The sequence below is a fragment of the Chrysochloris asiatica genome, unplaced genomic scaffold (genome assembly GCF_000296735.1).
Source record: "Chrysochloris asiatica unplaced genomic scaffold, ChrAsi1.0 scaffold00089, whole genome shotgun sequence".
Taxonomy (NCBI): domain Eukaryota; kingdom Metazoa; phylum Chordata; class Mammalia; order Afrosoricida; family Chrysochloridae; genus Chrysochloris; species Chrysochloris asiatica.
The window spans coordinates 7,563,564-7,583,320 of NW_006408607.1; the positions used below are offsets into that span (position 1 = coordinate 7,563,564).

The 19,757-nt window shown below is 39.7% G+C and overlaps 1 protein-coding gene across 3 annotated transcripts in view; it reads left to right on the plus strand.

The window, feature by feature from the left end:
* The window catches only part of RBPJ (recombination signal binding protein for immunoglobulin kappa J region), a 151,166-nt gene that overhangs the window by 121,938 nt on the left and 9,471 nt on the right, over nt 1–19,757 (plus strand). For all 3 annotated transcript variants that reach the window (XM_006866306.1, XM_006866304.1, XM_006866305.1), the window contains one exon: nt 11,716–11,881. In XM_006866306.1, coding sequence (XP_006866368.1) covers nt 11,716–11,881 — 166 coding nt within the window. The remainder of the gene's footprint in view (nt 1–11,715; nt 11,882–19,757) is intronic.

The window sequence follows — 19,757 nt, forward strand, 5'->3', positions numbered from 1 at the left end:
AAGAGTAGCTGGTAGGTTTGAACTGTTGACCTTGTGGCTGTAGCCCAGCACTTAACCCATTGCATCACCAGGGCTACTTTCTCCTTAGCTGAGATGAGTGTAAGAGGCTGGTTGAGCCTCTCATAATGAAACTTCAATCATGAATCAGACATTGTTCTGAAAATGCTCAACAAATCTTGAAACTACTCTTATTAAATGTTGTTGTTACTGTTAAGTGTTGTTGAGTCTTTTCAGACTCATAGCAGTCCTGTATGGGGTTTGCTAGGCTGTAATCTTTTCAGAAGCAGAAACCTAATCTTTCTCCACTGAATGCTGATGGACTTGAATCACAGATCCTGTAGAGCCTAATCTTATAAAATCGTCATGTCATAATCTGCGATTTGTAATGATGTAACTGAAGCTCAGAGAAATATTTCCAGGTTCACATTAGGTGGGAATTGATGGAGCCAGGATTGGAACTATGGATCTCAAATTCCAAATTTCGTACCATTACAGTACCCTAAATTTCATGCTATGAAACTTGAGGATGAACGTTAATGACTTTGCCTAAGATCCTCTCCTACCATTAGCTGGGCGGGGCTGGGCTAGGTCTCATGGCAGTGTGGATAAGAGGCATGGTTATCACAGAACTTCAGTCTTTGTCAGAATACCATGCAGCTGGACTTTCATACAGTTGAATTGATTGATTGATTGACTCCTGCAATCTTTATTTCTGTATAGTTATTAGGTATTGGACACTGTGTAAAAGAACCTTTTCTGAGCAGCATTAGAAGTCTTTGTGCCAATTAATGGTGTGGTGCTATGGGTTAATGCGCTGGACTGCAAGGTCGGCTGTTCAAGCTCACCAGGGTCACTATGGGTTGGAACCAACTTGACAACACTTAACAACAACAACGGGCCAGTTAATACAGTGCTGTTTGATGGAGGCCATGGGGAGAACAAGAGAAGAGCCATTCAAAAAATAATGATTACGTCCAGATAAGGATTCTGTTTGTTTCTCACTGTCAACAATATTTTAGTTGCTCCAGTGGCTCAACAAACTAAAATAGATGCTTGATGCTGCTCTTTCATTGTGGTTGCTTTTATTTTCCATTTCATTTTATTATTTAGGGATGGCCTGACCAGTCTAAAATCTCAGTCAAAGGAAAGCTTACTGAGGCGAAGCTTCAGCCAGCAAAGAATGAAGGTGCACTGAGGAAAAGGCCTACTAACTACTTTCTTACATTTTCACTCAATGTAGTTTTGATAATAATAAAAGTTTGTATTAAAATTTGTAAGCGTGCAGTGCTGTAAATGCTTCTTTTATAATAAATGAGGAAATCCATTAGAAGTTCCATTGTATTTTTCTCTGAAAGTGTTAATGGTAAGGGACTGCCTGTGTCATGTAGCCCCCTGGATCCCTGGCAGGCTCTGTGGCTTCCTGGACTACATACAGGAAGAGATCTGGTCCTTACTCTGGAGTGCTTCTGGTGGAGCACACAGTGGAACAGGAAGGAGAGCTGCCTGCCTTCTTGGTAATCTAGGTTCAAGTCTTTCTGAAGTCTTACGGAGGTATGAAGGTACCAGGTAACCTGAGGACATGGCCATACTGCATCCTCCCCTTGACCTCAACGCCAGTGAGTGATCATAGGAATAATTTGTTCTTCATGCTGACTTTTGTGTCTAATAGTTTTTGTTTGCATATCCCTTTGCATAACCCAGCTGGTAACTCATTTATAGATGTGGTTAGTTTTAATTTTTCATAAAAGAAGATCTTTACGAATCCTTTCTTAGAAAGATTGAGAATATTTTCCATTAAAGACAGAAATGCACCACTTGACATAGTAACCAAAACTCTGTCGTAAGGGGCTTTACTAGGGATTGGTAATGGTGATGCTGTGAGCCATTTGAACCAGTAAGTTCTAAGTAAGACTAAGCATCTGCTCCCCATTGAGGGAAATGGTGAACAGAAAGTTCCCAAATGCTGTTGTGGAAGGGAATAGTTTGCAGAATAAAGATTGTTTTCTGCAAAGTTGTGAGTTTGGATTTTGTCTAAAACCAAATTTATATTACATTGGGCAGAATGAAAAGATCTCTCTAAATCTGTAAGGTATTTTCCAGACTTCTCTCAAAAGTTGAGGAAAAATTTGTTGAATCATTCCCTGGGGAAAAAAGACATCCTTTGAACTTGAAGTGAATAAAATTTTCAATGTGTGCACACTGCCACCAAGTGGCAGAGTATAGCATTACCATAATTTAGTGTTCTGTTGAGCTGAGAGAATAAAGGAACCCTTGTTTAATATGGTTATCATCCTTTCATAGCAGCTGTTCAACCCTGTAAACTGGCCATTTGTCAAGCTTCCTCTAAAATAAATGTGTTCAGCATAGGTCTGTCACAGAATTCTGTTTTCACTGAGTATTTGGCACAAAGTCAAAACAAAACAGTGTATAGTGACGAACTCCAAATTTTTTAAATCATCCATTATAAAGATGAATTTTCATTTCTTTCCAGTTAAATAGGTGGCCTGTTTTTGTTGTCCTTACTCCCTTGGGTTCCCTCTTCTGTGTGTATTCTTTTCTGTGTGTGACTGTTTCTCTCTTCTGTTTGATTATTCTAGTACTATAGTGTGTGGAAAAGAACATTTGATTCACTAGGATGTTTACTATATGAACGCATTATAGAAAAACCTCAATATTTAGATTATTTTTGATGTTTTCTTTGTATAACAATGTAAATAAGACTAGCTTACAGATGATGGAAGAGTTTGTTTGCTTGCATGTATTGCAGGACTGGAGAACACTTTCAGAGAGACCAAGAGGTCAGCGTTTTGAGAGGCTAAGGATTTCTCCTTAATGTGTCTAATTTTATACCCTGTTAGTTTCATCCTTTCATCATAGTACTCACGAGAAAATAAGTGCTACTCATACGTACTTTAGCCTTGGTTAATTTTTCAGATGTGAAAGAATACTTTTTATGATACTTCATAAAGTTGACTACTACATTGAGCACACCATGCTAAAGCATAGCTCTGAGTTTTATAACTAGTGTCAGGTCAGCACTGGACTTAGAACCAGCCACAGGATCAGCAGTTCAAACCCACAGGCTGTTCCTTGGAAACCCTGCACAGGGCCCCTATAAGTCGGAAGGAGTCCTGATGTGAGGCTGCAGGATAATGAACTGGACCGCGGAGTTGGTTTGAACTACAAGCTTGGTGCTTCAAACTTACCAGTTGCTCCTCACAAAACCCTGTGCAGGGTTGCTAGGAGTCAGAACTGACTGGACGGCATTTAGCAAAAGCAGCAGCGTGAGTCAGAACCGACTTGGCGGCAATTGACAACAACAACAATACCAATTTACCAAGATTGACATTCAATAAAATACTAACAGGAGACCGGTTTCCTTCTCAACTTCCTTAGAGTATGTCAGCTTGGTGTTTTAGTTTTTGCCATGGAAAGCATTAGGTGGCTGCCAACATTAGAGTTCAGCGAGATCCCTGATGGAGGCTTGAAGTGAACCAAATGCAGAAGGAGCCAATGACTCCAGGCATCCCTTTAAACTTGAAGTGACGTGGAACTGGACCCACTACCAGGACTGTGACCTTTGTGCCCATAGCTGTGGTGCCAGTCCATTTTGTTGGGGGTCTCCCTCTCTTCCACTGTTCCTCCACTTTGCCAAGCATGATAATCCTTCTCCAAGGACTGGTCCCTCCTCATAATATGTCTGAAGCCTGGCCATCTTAGCTTCTAAGGAGCATTCTAGCTGTACTTCTTCCAACACAGATTTGTTTTTTGTTCTGGCAGTTGATGGTACTTTTAATATTCTAACACTATAAATCAGACACATCCGTTCTCCTATGATCTTCCTTATTAATTGTCCAACTTTCACATGCATCTGAGGCTATTGAAAATACTGAGGCTTGGGTCAGGCGTACTGTAGTCATTAAACTGACATCTTTGCTCTTGAATACTTTATATAGAAATCTTGTACAACAGATTTACTTAATGCAATACATTGTTTGCGTTCTTGACTGCTGTTTCTATGAGTGTTGATGATGTATCCAACACTCATAGCTTTAATCTTTTCTCCATTTATCATGATGTTATTTATTGGTCCAGTAGTATAGCTTTTAGTTTTCTTTACATTGAGGTGCAGCCATCTTTAAGACTGTGGCTTCTGATCTTCATCAGTTAGTATTTTAAATCCTCTTGGCTTTAAGCAAGCAAGATTTTATCACCTGCATCTCACAGGTTTTTAGTAAGTCTTCCTCCAATCCCGATACTACATTTTTCTTCATATAGTCCAGTTTCTCAGATTATTTGCGTACCATACAGATTGAGTAGGTATGGTGAAAGAATACAACCCCAGCACACACCTTTTTTTTTAATCTTGAACCTTTCAGTGTCGACTTGTTTTAGTCAAATGACTGCCTCTTAGTATAGGCTCCTCATGAGCTCAATTAAGTGTTTTGGAATACTCATCGTCTGCCATGTTGTACATAGCTTGTCATGATCCACACAGTTAAAAGCCTTTGCATAGTCAATGATGCACAGGTAAACGTCTTTTTGGTATTCTCTACTTTCAGACAAGATCTGTCTGATGTCAGCAGTGTCATCCCATGTTTATGCCTTGTTCCAAGTTCTCATTTGAGTCCATCTTGAACCTCTGGCAGTTCCCTGTCAGTGTATTGTTGGCAGCCAATTTTTATTTATCTTGAGCAGAATTTTACTTGCCTGTGGTATTAACAATAATGTCCAATGATTTCCACATTTCATTGGGTTACCTCTCTTTGGGATGGGCACAAATATGTATCTCTCTCAATCAGTTAGCTAGGTAGCTGTCTTCCAAGTTTTTTGGAATAGATGAGAAAGTAATTCCAGTGCTGCATCAGTTTGTTGAAAGATTTCAAATTGTATTCATGTCTTTGTGCACTGAGACTTCTTCCTTCCATTGGTTTTTCATCATATGCTACCTCTTGAAATGGTTGAACATTGACTATTTCTTTTTGGTCTCTGTATTCCTTCCGTCTTCTTCTTTTGATGCTTTCAACAAATCATATTCTTCATTTCATTTCGATGACTGCAATCCCCTTTCCATGTAACAGCAGTTTTCCTACTTCCTTCCTGTGTTTCTTGTTGCTGTTCTTCGTTGGTTCCCCATCCTTCTGCACTTTGTCCTTCGGTAAATGGCTAAGCCCTCTATGGTGTGCTTAGCTCACTAGTGGTGTTGTCTCTGCTATCAGCCTACCTACTCCTTGACTGAAAATTGAGACACAGGAGTGAGTTCATGAGTACATTGTTTTACTCATATATCTTTTTCTGTCTCTTCTATTAGAGTATAGTTATATGAGGAGAGTAGTTTTTAGTGTGTAACATTGCTTTTTTTAACGCATGGAAGAAATTATACTTTTATTAATAGAGAATAACTTTCTCAGAACCTCTACAAACTAAATGTTGACTACATAATAAAATATCATTTGAATCCATCATTTGCTTTGGTAAGTGAATGGATTAACATACTGGTACATCCATAGAGTCCTGGCATGGTGTTGTAGAGTAAGCACGGAACCACAAGTTCAGCTTGTACCGCAAGCTTGGCAGCTCAAACTCCCCACCTGTTGCTCCTCAGAAACCCTAAATAGCCTCTACAAGCCAGAACTGACTCAACAGCACTTAACAACAGCAACAACATCCATATAGTGGTGTAATGTTCTGCAATAGAAAGAAATGTCCTATCAGGATACAAAAAGACATCCGTGCTGTTAACTGAAAGAAGCCAGTCCAAACAAGTGGCTGCGGTATGATTCCAACTGTATGACATCTGGGGAAGGTAGAACTGTAGAGATGCTGGTGCTTCGGAGAGGAGGGGTTTTGGGGAGAATCAGTGGAGTATGGGGCATTTTGGGTAGTGAAACTGTCCTCCTGACACTATTGTGGTGGACAAGCGTCACTAAGCATTTTGTTGTTTTGTTAAGTGCTGCTAAGTCAGGTCCAGTTCATTATGGTGTCCAAGGAACAGCTGGTGGGTTTGAACCACCAACTTTGTAGTTAGCAATCCAGTGTTTGTTCTACAGCAACACATTAGTACTCAACCAAACCTATGTTGTTGTTAGGTGCCATAGAGTCGGTACCGACTCATAGCAACCTTATGCATAGCAGAACGAAACACCACCAACCTCACTACTGTTGCCACGCTTGAGTCCATTGATGCTGCCACTTGGTCAGTCCATCTCATTAGGGGTCTTCCTCTTTTTCTCTGACCCTCCACCTTATCAAGCATGATATCCTGCTCAAGCAACTAGTCCCTCCTGACAATATGTCTGAAGTTTGAGAGATGAAGTTTGGCCATCATGGCCTCTAAGGAGCACTCTGGCTTCACTTCTTCCAAAACCTATAGGACTGTACAATACAAAGAGTGAACCCTAATATAAACTATAATAATGTGTAGTGGTTACGAATTGGGCTGCTAACCTCAAGGTCAGCAGTTCGAAACTACCAGTGGTTCTGCGGGAGAAAGATGAGGCATTCTGCTCCCATAAAGATTTACAGCCTTGGAAAACCTGTGCAGGATCACTGTGAATCAGAACTGACTCCATGGTACTTATCAACAACAGTAGTTCTTCATTTGTAAGAAATGTACTACAGAAACGCAAGATGTTAATAGAGAATGATTTTCAAGGAGGGGAGGGGACAGAACCCTCTATTCTTGCTGTACAGTCGATCTATAAGTTTAAAGCTGCACCCCCCAAAATTGTTAATTAAAAAGGTTTGCAATGACAAAAGAGAAGCTAAAGTGACAGATGAGAATTGAAGAAGAATATTTATAACCAGCCCTTGCTCTGTGCTATTCACTTTACATAGGTCAATTCATTAAAATGTTGTTTTAGTTTCCTAGTCCTTCCATTGTTAACAAAATACCACAAAGTGGGGGCTTTCAAGAACAAACCTTTATTGTCTCCGCTCTGGTGGCCAGAAGTCTGAATTCAGAGCGTAGGCAGGGCTAGACGCGTATAATTGGGATCTCAGTCTCTCATAGCTCAAGGGGAAGACCCTTGGGCTCTCTCAGCTTCTGGTTGTCCCCAGGTGTGTCTTGACATTTCTGGTCTCGTAGACAGGTCCTTACATGCTCTCATCCCCCTGTGTTTGACTGTGTTTGTGTCTGTCTACTATTATAAAACTTTCAGATGGGATTAGGATTAATCCTACTCCAGTATGGCCTCGTTAATTTAATAGTTAGCATTTTCCAAGAAGCCCTTGTTTTCCTGGAAAGATCAATTCATTGATGTGTAGGGGGTTGTTACCAAAACAGCATTTCTGGGTCCTAGAGAGACCATTTTCTTTCTAACAAACGTCAGATGGTAGTTTCCAGGGAAGCACTGTAGTCCATGCTTTATAGATGAGGTGCACAGCTAATATGAGCTCTGTGTTCTTTGTGTGCGTGTTGTACGCATGCTCTGTCTGTGGACTAAAGGGCGGTTGTAATCTGGTTTACCATTATTATTTTTGTCCAGTTTTTGTCGTAAACATTTTTTCACTCCCTGTTGATTTTTGTGGAGTCCTGGTGTAGCACTGGATTGCTAACCACCAGCCAAGCAGTTCAAACCCACCAACCACTCCTTGAAAACACAGCACAAGTATATGATGAGGCACTAACAACAAGTGTATGGCAAGCACTGTACAGACTGACACAGTTCCGAGGGATTAGCCCCTGAAAAAATCTTACAGGTAGCACTAAAATGTGGTCTAACGTATTGCTGGAAGCTGAGTCCCCTCAGGTTGGTAGCACTCAAAGTATGACTGAGGAATAAATGCCTACCCAAAGGAGAGTCAGTCTTACTGATGTGGATGGAGCAGAGCTTTCAGAAGCTGCATTTGCTGGTGGGGCATGACTCAAAATGTGTCTTAGAAGTTGTCAAAAATGCTATGGAGACCATGAAGACTGATAAGTAGGCATTAGTGAGCTGAAATGGGCATTTTGTATCAGTCATATGACTTACTATGCCAGGAATGATAAATTCAAAAGGAATTGTGTCACATTCAAGGAGCCCTTATGCCACTGTAGGATAAGCACTGGATTGGTAACTGCCAGCTTGGCAGTTCAAAACCTGCCAGGCACTCCACGGGAGTAAACAATGAGGCTTTCTGCCCCATAAAGATTTATGGCCTCAGAAACCCTATACAGTGTCACTATGAGTCAGATTTAACTCAATGGCAGTTGGTTTCCTTTGATTTTTGAAATCGTCACAGTTGTCACCAAAAAGAACATTTCAAGATGTATCTTGGACTACAATATTGTCTGTAATAGGATAGTATCCATATGCCTACAAGAAAAACCAGTTAATACCACTGTCATTCAAATTTACCAGCCAGTGATGTTGAAGTTAAAGAATTCTACCAACTACTAACAACTTCCAGAGATTCAAGCTAGATTCAGAAGAGGATGTGAAATGAGGAATATCATTGCTGATGTGCGATGGATCTTGGCTGAAAGCAGAGAATATCAGAAAGATGTTTACATGTGCTTTATTGACAGTGCAAACGCTTTCAATTGTGTGAATCATGACAATCTATGAACAACATTGTGAAATATGAGTATTCCTAAACATTTAATTGTGCTCATGAGGAATCTGTACATGGACCAAGAGGCAGTTGTTCAAACAGAACATGGGAACATTGAATAGTTTAAAGTAAGAAAGGTGTGCGACAGGGTTGTGTTCTTTCACCGTACTATTCAACCTGTATGCTGAGCAAATAATCCGAGAAACTGGGTTATATGAAGAAAAACATGGCATCCGGATTGGAGGAAGACTCATTAACAACCTGTTATATGCAGATGATACAACCTTGCTTTCTTTGATGAAGATCAAAGAGCCTTCGGTATGGATGGCATCTCAATGTAAAAACAAAAATCCTCCCCACTGGACCAATAAACAGCACTCTTATCAATGGAGAAAAGATTGAAGTTGTCAAGGACTTCATTCTTCTTGGATCAACCATCAACACTCATGGAAGCAGCAGTCAAAACACCAAATGCCGTATTGCATTAGGCAAATCTGCTGCACAAGACGTTTTTAAAGTGTTGAAGAGCAAAGTCCACTTGAAGACTAAGGTGCGCCTGACCCAAGCCATGGTATTTTCAGTAACCTCATATGCATGCAAAAACTGGACAGTGAATAAGGAAGACCATAGAAGAATTAATGCTTTTGAATTATGGTGTTGGAGGAGAATATTGAAAGTGCCATGGATTGCCAAAAGAACAAATAGATCTGTGTTGGGACAAGTGCAGCCAGAGTACTTCTTGGAGGCCAGAATGGCCAAACTTCATCTCTCATACTTCAGACATTTTGTCAGGAGGGACCAATCACTGGAGAAGGATGTAATATTTGGTAAGGTGGAGGGTCAGAGAAAACGAGGAAAACCCCCAGTGAGACATACTGGCAAAGTGGCAGCATCAGTGGGCTCAAGCGTGGTAACAATTGTAAGGTTGACCCAGGACCAGGCATTGTTTCCTTCTGTTGTGCATAGGGTCTCTATGAGTTGGTTTGAAATGGATAAGACGGTCACCAAGATGTATTGATAATTACTGGTGATTGGAGTGCAAAGTTGGAAACAGGAAAGATTGGTAGTTGGAAAATATGGCATTGGTGATAGAAACGATGCTGGAGATTGATTGCATGATAGAATTTTGCAAGACCAATGACTTCCTTCATTGCAAATACCATTTTTAACAACATAAAAGATGACAATACCCTTGGGCCTCACCAGATGGAATATACAAAAATTAAATTGACTACATCTGTGGAATATGGATGTTCGAAACTGAGGGCAGTGATTGGTAGTTGGAAATGTGGTCTTGATTATAGAAATGACACTGGAGGTTGCATGATAAAATTTTGCAAGACCACTGACTTAATTCACTGCAAATAACCTTTTTCAATAACATAAATGATAATTATACACATAGATCTTATCATATAGAATTCTCAGGAGTCAAAATTCTTACATCTGTGGCAAGAGAGGATGGGGAAGCTTAATATCATCAGCCAAACACAAGACCATAGACCAACTGTGGAACATCAGTTGCTCATTTCCAAGTTCATGTTGAATTTGCATGCTTCACTACATTCATAGGTGTGTTTGCAGCAAAGGTGAATAACTGTGTACAGCCATTCTCAATCAAGTCTTTATATATTTGTGGAAATATTCTCACCTTTCCATACTTGTTCAGCTTGTTAGCGGTCCATGTATCTACCTGTAGAACACTGTTGATGGAGGGTTGTGTATACACTATTTACCTCTATCCCCTTTAACTCTTATATTCCTACCTGTATCTTCACCTGTCTTCATCATTCTTCTGCCAGCCTCCCTTTTGTTATACATTGCCTTCCTGGTCACTCAAGTTAACACATTCAGCCCTCTAGCCGGTGAATTACTCTCCCTTCCCTCCTTACCATGGTAACCATCAAAGAATGTTTCTTTTAGCATGAAAACCTTTTCTTGAGCTTTTATAATAATGGTTTCATACCATCATTTGATTTATTGATTGCTGCTTTCACAGAAGTTGATTGTGGATCCAATTAAGATGAAATCATTGACAACTTTTATCTTTTTTTCCATTTATGATGATGTTGCTTATTGGTCCAGTTATGAGGATTTTCATGTTTTTTATGTTGAGGTGTAATCCATACTGAAAGTTGTGGCCTTTGGTCTTTATCAGTAATCTCTTCAAGTCCTCTTTATGTTCAGCAAGCAAGATTGTGTCATTTGCATATCACAGGTTGTTAATTAGTCTTTCTGCAATCCTGATGCAGAATTGTTCATAATGTATGCCAGCTTCTCAGATTATTTACTCAGCATACAGATCAAATAAGTATGGTCTCATCCTTGGAGAGACATGCCACAGAAATCTAAGTATGTACAAGTCAGCATGTATAATTGAGCACAGAGTGAATTACGCCCTACATAAGGACTTTTGATAGTCTGAGCTGCGTAAAGTAATGAAGTTTGAGTAATCATTGAAATAGTTTTTTGTTTTGGTTTTAAATTGCTCAAGTGCAGATTATAAGGAGGTCAAATTCTAGGAGGAAGAATGTTTGAGGGTGGTTGTTGGCAATTAGCAAAGCAAATTTATTGATAGTGTATAAGCTGAAAAAATGCAGTGTATTCTGTGATCACAAAACATTTTCTCAGTCATCCACAATGAACCAGGTATTTGGGATATAAGATATTTAGATCTTGGCCCTACTCTTGAAAGGCTATAGTCCAATATTGCATTATGCTTTTAAACTTTTTTTTACTTAGTTTAATATTTTGAAAGCTTTTCAGGCAATGCTCTAGTGCTATTTTCTAGGTTAATTCCTGAGTAAAGGTAAATGTAATACCTACTGCAAAAATGTCATTATTAATGAATACATCATTTTTCTTAGACCCCAATTAATAATTGCAGATTCTGTGCTGGTGTATCATGTTTTGCAGCTTGATACACTGACTGGATTTGCTCAACTCTAATAGTGTATGTTCTGAAGAATTTTACAAGCATCTAGCCTTGATGAGTACACAACTCCAATATAGATGAACCTTACTGACCAAATGTCTTTGTGGAAGTCTTGATTTCTACACTATGGAAATAATTATTTGTATCACAAAGGCTTCACAGTTTTCCATTAGGTGTGAACTCAGTGCATTTTAATAATTTTGTTCATGCTTTCTAGAATCTAATTGCATTTGTTATTTCTTCAGGTTTTTTTGCCCTCCTCCTTGTGTGTATCTTATGGGCAGTGGATGGAAGAAAAAAAAAGAACAAATGGAACGTGATGGTTGTTCTGAACAAGAGTCTCAACCATGTGCATTTATTGGAATAGGAAATAGTGACCAAGAAATGCAGCAGCTGAATTTGGAAGGAAAGGTAGGTTGAGACCAAGCTGGTTATCTTCTATAGGAGAACTATGAAACCAAAATAGTTTCCATATCTGTTTTTGTGTTGTTTTTACAAAATTGTTTTTAATGACGCTTTCTTAAATATGTAAATCAGAACTAGAAGCATACCTCTGAAATTGCCATTGGCTTTTGGATTCATTTAGCTCACGCTATTTACAACTAAACGTGCCATGCTGTAACCTTCTTCAGCAGACGAGGAATCTGAGATTTCTATTACATGCTAATAATAAATTGTCTGAAAGAAAGATACTCAAGTTCTTCTGTAATATGTATTTCAGTAATGTGTTCCTCAGCTCTCTTACACTAGAGGTGGAGTAATGGGGATAAATTCCTAGAAGCATTTACTAACTACAACAACGACAATCACATTTATCTTCTTCTAGTCGAGTTCTGGTCATGAAGCCATTCAAGCTAGGTCATATGGGTACTAACTGCAAGTGTGGGTGTTCTTGAATGCCCCCCCCCCCCATCAGCTGGACACTTCATTCTCAGCTTTAGCCCCCAATGACTAGGTCAGTGTCCATGGACCTAGGAGTTCCTAAGTCTCCCCAGACTTCATACCAACCAGCTTTCCTCTTCTCTCTCTCATCTCAGGGTCAACAAGAGTCTATGGAACATGGCAGAACTCAGCCCATGTCTTCATTACTGTCTTTTCCCCACTTCACTCTCAAGTAGATCAACAGGGTCACCAGTGAGCTTACAAGCCTGCTCGTGTGTTCCCTTTGAGTTTCAGTCTTAGAAGGGGGTATGTCCTGACAGGCCTTGATGGCTGGCCTTAATGACTCCCAGGCGAACAGTATGCTTATTCTTGTGATAGCCAAGCAGTCTTCTTTTTTTTTTCCTGATGGTCTTTCTTTCAAAAAGTATGAATTTCTCCAAATTGGTCTGCATGTTCTTTGGTCTTGCATGGTCTGCAAGTGGAAATTTCCCACCTCAGAAGGTTTGGAATGGACTTCAGGATTCCACCTAAGGTCCTATACACTACAAAGGCTCCACATGAAGCTTATTTCATTCACTAGGCAAATCCTAGAACCCCTTTTAGGTATTCCAGTGTGCCCCACCCCCCACCCCTTAGATGAATGACATCATTAGCAAACGGCATGAGTTTCATGTTGGCGTTGGTTACCCTTGCTCCTAATCCTATGGGGATGACCCAGAGGAGCCAGGTGGACCTGGGGTTGAACAGATTTGCACATGCCAGCCTGGGATCCCTGAGCTCAGGACCTACAGCTTTCTAGCAAGGTTGCTCTTTGTCCCAGCTAGACACTTAGGCTGAATGTTTTAAAACTCAAACAAAAATGTTTTTCCTCCTTCAGTGCATCTGTGTTAAGTGACTCGGTGTTTGCCATTTTGTCTTTGGCACTTGAGAATAGGGCTTATAGGTAGTTTCTGTGGGTGAGCACTAGGATAGCTCTCTGTGAACCCAGTTGCAGTCCTTTTACAGGTAGCAAGTGAGTCCTAAGAAACTAACTTCCACCTTCTTTGAATTTCGCTCTTTGTATCTTTCTATCACTAAGACTTGCTTATTATATTTTAAATTCGATTTGGGATAAAACAGGACAGTAAAGGTTGCTAAATCTTTTTAGAAAATAGAGCAATAAAGATATTTCTGAATTATGAGCCTTGAACCTAAAGTATAGATCAAATGAGCCATAATAATATCTAATGTGTTTGTTTGCCTGTTATATAGAAAGCCCCAAAGATAACATGCCCTAGAGCTGCAGACGTAGCCATTTCATAATGTGACTAGATCAGATAGGAATCTGGTGGCACAATGAGTAAAGCTCTTGGCTGCTAACTAAAAGTTTAGTGGTTCAAACCCATCATCTACTTTGAGTGAGAAAGATGTTGACAGTCTGCGTCTATCTAATGACTAATGATGGTAAATATATTTTCAAAAGTTTGTTGGCTACTTGGATGTCCTCTTTGATTAAGATTCTCTTTATGTTCTTTGTCCTTATGTGATGGAGATGTTTGTCCTTAGTTGTTGTTGTTGCAGTTTTCTATAGATTTTAAAGATTAGATCTTTATTATAGGATATGTCATTTCTGAAGATCCTCCCATCCTCTGTTGGTTGTCTGTTTACTCTTCTAATAGTCATTTTTGATGATCATTAATTTTATATGTTTATGAGATCCTGTGTATTTTATTTATATTAGTTTTTTTATATTTTATTATATTTTATATTAGTGCATTCATTTTGCCAAAGAGAATAATTCTACAGTTTGCTCCCAGGAATTGTATGGTTCTAGGTTTTGATTCATTTTAAGTTAGTTGTTGTATACAGTGTGAGGTGTATGGGTCCTGTTAAATTTCTCTGTAGGTAGATACAGTTTTGTCAGTACCATTTATAAAAGAGACTGTTTCTGCCCCACTGAATGGACTTTGATCCTTTGTCAAAACTCTGTTGGCTATAGATGGCAGAGTTTATTTTAGTTCTCAGTTCTGTTCCACTGGTTTATGTGTTCATCGTTGAACCAATAGCAGGCCTGTTTATTTACAGGCTGTTTAGTATGATTTGACAACAGGGAATGTGAGGCTTCCTGCTTTGCTATCATTCTTCAATATTTCTTTGGTTACTGGGGGTTTATATTCTTTCTATATGAGGTTGGTCATTAGTTTTTCCATTTCAGTAAAGAATATTGCAATATTTGTACCTATAGATTGCTTTAGGTAGGATTAACATTTTCACTGTATTAAGTTTTCCAATCCGTGAACATGCAATGGCTTTCCATTTTTTTAGTTCTATATTGAATCATCTGATGTCTTTCCTACCCATTGTCTGTAACTCCCACCAAACAACGTTTCTGCCCTGCTGGGTCTGGGTAAGAGAAGGTGGGAGAAGATTCTGATAGGATGACATGCTCAGCTGTGGGTGTTAGCAGAGTTCATTGTCACTGTAAAAACTTGAAACCCTTAACATTGATATAAAAGGAGCCATCTCACTATTTTGGACTCCAACACCCCTGTGCATTGAACCTCCACACTCCAGGGACAAAAATTGTGACACTGGAGGAGTGAGTGGCAAAGGAGAAGCAGCAACAGAGCCAAGAGCCAGAGCATACAAAGGAACGGTGGGCTTTCCAGCCCACGGAGCAAGTACAACTGAGTGACTTTGGGCAAGAGGCTGGCTTATAGAGTGGGTACCACCAAGCACTTAATTGGGGGAGCTAGTTTTGCTGAACCACAGAGCTAGAACCCCGTGCTCTTATACTGAGGCTTATTGTGAGTGGTGTGCTCTGTGGGCATTTAACAACAGGCCTGATGAAAGAGCTTTGTATCACTGTCAGGACAGAAAGAAGCCTGTCTGTGGACATGGCTGAGGATAGGCTGAACTGACTGGAAGAACTGTGCCCTGAATGTTTCTGACCCAGCATTGTGACTTGTTGACTTCCCTGATAAACCCGTAACGGAATATTGTGTCTGAGTCTTGTGTTGGCATTGCAACAAAAATTATCTGACCCAGTTGAATAGAAAGGGTTGTGGAAGGATGGTTTGGTGCCACATTTTTTAGTCTCTTCTTGTAGTGTTTTATAATTTTCATTTCTAAGTCCTTTATGTCCCTTGTTAGATAATTCCTAGATACTTTATCAATTTGAGAGATCTTGTAAGTGGTATTGTTATTAAATCTTTTTCAGAATTGTCTTTGTGTTGTTGTTAGGTGCCATCAGGTCGGTACCAACTCATAGCGACCTTATGCACAGCAGAATGAACCACTGCCCGATCCTGGGCCAACCTCACTATTGTTGGCACGCTTGAGTCCATTGATGCTGCCACTTGGCCAATCCATCTTGCTCTGGGGGTCTTCCTCTTTTTCTCTGACCCTCCACCATACCAAACATGATATCCTTCTCCAGCAACAGGTCCCTCCTGACAATATGTCCAAAGTATGAGAGACGAAGTTTGGCCATCTTAGCCTCCAAGGAGCACTCTGGCTGCACTTTGTCAAAAACGGATCTATTGGTTCTTTTAGCAGCCCATGGCACTTTCAAAATTCTCCTCCAACATCACAACTCAAAGTCGTCAATTCTTCTACGGTCTTCCTTATTCACTGCCAGCTTTCGCAGGCGTATGAGGTTATTGAAGATTCCGTGGCTTGGGTCAGGTGCACCTTAGTCCTCACGCTGACATCTTTGCTCTTCAACACTTTAAAAATGTCTTGTGCAGCAGATTTACCTAATGCAATACATCGTTTGATTTCTTGACTGCTGCTTCCATGAGTGTTGATGGTTGAGCTAAGAAGAATGAAGTCCTTGACAACTTCAGTCCTTTCTCTGTTGATAAGAATGTTGATCATTGGTCCCGTGGTGAGGATTTTTGTTTTCTTGACATTGAGATGTAATCCATACCGAAGGCTGTGCTCTTTGATCTTCATCAGTAAATGGTTTAAGTCCTCATCACTTTTCAGCAAGCAAGGTTGTATCATATGCATATCACAGGTTGTTAATGAGTCTTCTCCAATCCTAATGCCACATTTTTCTTCATAGAACCCAGCTTCTCGGATTATTTGCTCAGCATACAGGTTGAATAAGTATGGTGAAAGAACACAAACTTGTCGTACACCATTCTTAATTTTAAAACATTCAGTGTTCCCATGTTCTGTTTGAACAACTGCCTCTTGGTTCAGGTACAGATTCCTCATGAGCACAATCGAGTGTTCTGGAATACTCATATTAGCAATGTTGTCCATAGCTTGTCATGATCCACACAATCGAAAGCCTTTGCGTAGTCAGTAAAGCACAGTCAGTAATATCTTTCTGATATTCTCTGCTTTCAACCAGGATCCATCAGACATCAGCAATGATATCCCTCATTCTACAGTCTCTTCTGAATCCTGCTTGAACCTCTGGAAGTACTCTGTCAATGTATGCTTCCAGCCGTTTCTGTCTTACCTTTAGTAAAACTTTACTTGCATGGAATATCAAAGAGATTGTCCAATGATTTCCACATTCCATTGGGTCACCTCTCTTTGGAATGGGCACATATACAGACCTTCCAATCAGTCGGCCAGATAGTTGTCTTCCAGATTTCTTGGCAGAGATGAGTGAGTGCCTCATGTGCCTCCTCCTCACTTTCTTGAAAGATTTCCATTTTTATTCCATCAATTCCTGGTGCCTTGTTCTTTGCCAATTCCTTTAATGCACCTTGGACTTCCTCCTTCAGTGTCATTGGCTCTTGATCATATGCTACCTAATTTTTTCTTCAGTTTCCCCAGCTTGAGAAATGCTGAGTGTGTTCTTTCTTTTTGGTTTTCTGATTCCAGATCTTTGCACATTTTGTTGTAATATTTGGCTCTATCTTCTTGAGCCGACCTTTGAAATTTTCTGTTCAGCTCTTGTACCTCCTCATTTCTTCCATTTGCTTTAGCATCTCTACGTTGTAGAGCGAGTTTCAGCGTCTCTTCTGACATCCATTTTGACTTTTTCCTTCCTTCTTTCTTGTCTTCTTAATGACTTTTTGCTTTCTTCATGTATGATGTTCTTGGTGTCATCCCACAACTCTTCTGGTCTTTGGTCTTTAGTGTTTAATGTATCAAATCTGTTCTTCAGATGATCTCTAATTCAGGTGGGATATATTCATAGTCATATTTTGGCCCTTGTGGACTTGTTTTCATTTTCTTCACCTTTAATTTGAATTTCCATATGAGTAATTGTTGGTCTGTTCCATAGTCTGGCTCTGGTCTTGTTTTGACTTGTGATATGAAGCTTTTCCATCGTCTCTTCCCTCAGATGTAGTCAATTTTATTTCTCTGAAGTCTTATCTGGTGAGGTCCATGTGTATAGTCATCTCTTAAGCTGTCTGAAGAAGTTATTTGAAATGAACAACTCATTGATTTTGCAGAATTCTATCATGCGTTCTCCAGCATCATTTCTATCACCAAGGCCATATTTTCCAACTACTGATCTTTCCTCTTTGCTCCCAACCTTTGCATTCCAATCACCAGTAATGATTGATACATCTTGATTGCATGTTTGATCAATTTCAGATTGAAGAAGTTGGTAAAATTATTCTTATTTCATACTCACTGGCTTTAATGGTTGGTACATAAATTTGAATAATAGTATTAACTGGTCTTCCCTGTAGTTGCATGGATATTATCCTATCACAGACAGCTTTGTACTAATCTGGATATGTTCTTTTTGACGATGAATGCAACACCATTCCTCTTCAGTTTGTCATTCCCGGCACAGTAAACCACGTGGTCATCAGATTCAAAATGGCCAATACATCCATTTCAGCTCATTAATAACTTAAGATATCGATGTTTATGCATTCCATTTCATTTTTGACAACTTCCAATTTTCCCAGATTCATGCTTCATACATTCCATGTTCCGATTTTCAGTGGATATTTACAGCTGTTTCTCTTCATTTTGAGTTGTGCCCCATCAGCAAATGAAGGTCCCGCGGGCTTTACTCCACCTGCGTCATCACGGTCAACTGTACTCTGAGGAGGCAGCTCTTCCCCAGTCGTTTTTTGAGTGCCTTCCAACCTGAGGGGCTCCTTTTCCGGCACCATATCTGACAGTGTTTCTCTGCTGTTCATAAGGTTTTCAGTGACTAAATATTCCGAAGTAGTTCGTCACTCCTTCTTCCTAGTCTGTCTTTGTCTTGAAGCTCATCTGAAACCTGTCCACCATGGGTGACCCTGCCGGTATTTAAAATACTGGTGGCATAGCTTCCAGAATCACAGCAACTCACAAGCCACCACAGTACGACAAACTGAGAGATGAGTGGTGGTGTCTTTGTTAATTTAAAGTTCATTGAGTTTTGTGTGTTGATTTTGTACTCTGCAATATTGAGGAATTATTTTATTCATTCCAGCAGTTTTCTTGTGGACTCTTTAGGTTCTTCTTTGTATGGAGTCATGTCGTCTGCAAACAGAGATAGTTTTACTTCTTCCTGTCTGATTTGGGTACTTTTTCTTTCTCCCTCTTGTCTTAATGCTCTGGCTAGGACTTCCAGTACAGTGTTGGAGAAGAGTGGTATAAAGGGCATCCTTATTTCGTTTCCATTCTGAAAGGGAACTTTCTCGGGGTTTTCCATTGAGTATGACTTTGGCTGCTGATTTTTAATTTATGTCCTTAATTGAGAACTTTTACTTCTGTTTCAATTTTGTTAAGGGTTTTTATCAGGAAAGGGTGTTGAATTTTATTGAATTCCTTTTCTGTATTAATTAATAAGATCTTAGGGTTCTTTTCCTTTATTTTATTTATGTAGAGGATTACGTTGATTGATTTTCTAATGTTGAACCATCCTTGTAATCCTGGTATTAACCCCACTTGTATGATTTTTTTCATATGTTGCTGATGTCTGTTGTCTAGAAATTTGTTGAGTATTTTTGACCGCACTTAACAACAACAACAACAACAACAACATACATTCATAAGGGAATGGTTTGTTTCCTCCCCTCTCTCTCTTATTTTGATTGTTGTGCTGGTTACTTAGGGATATGCTTCATAGTAAGAGTTCCACAGTGTTCCTTCCTCTTCTGTGTTTCTGAAGAGATTGAGTAGGATTGGTGCCAGCTCTTCTCTGAGTCTCTGGTTCTGGCCTTTTGTTGTTGTTCTGGGTACTTGTTTGATGATATCTTCAGACTCTTTTTTTGTAATGTTGTTAAGTGCCATTAAGCTGACTCATAGTGACCCTGTGTTGGTTTCTTAGGAGCAGCTGGTGAGGTTGAACCACTGACCTTGTGGTTAGTAGTCCAGTGTATATCCTGAGTTTTCTACCTTTGTTTGCACTAGTTTAGGGTAGATAGTGTGTTTCTATGAATTTACTCATTTCATTCAGGTTTTCAAGTTTGTTAGAGTAGTGTTTCAGAATACTTAGGGCCTTAGTTCT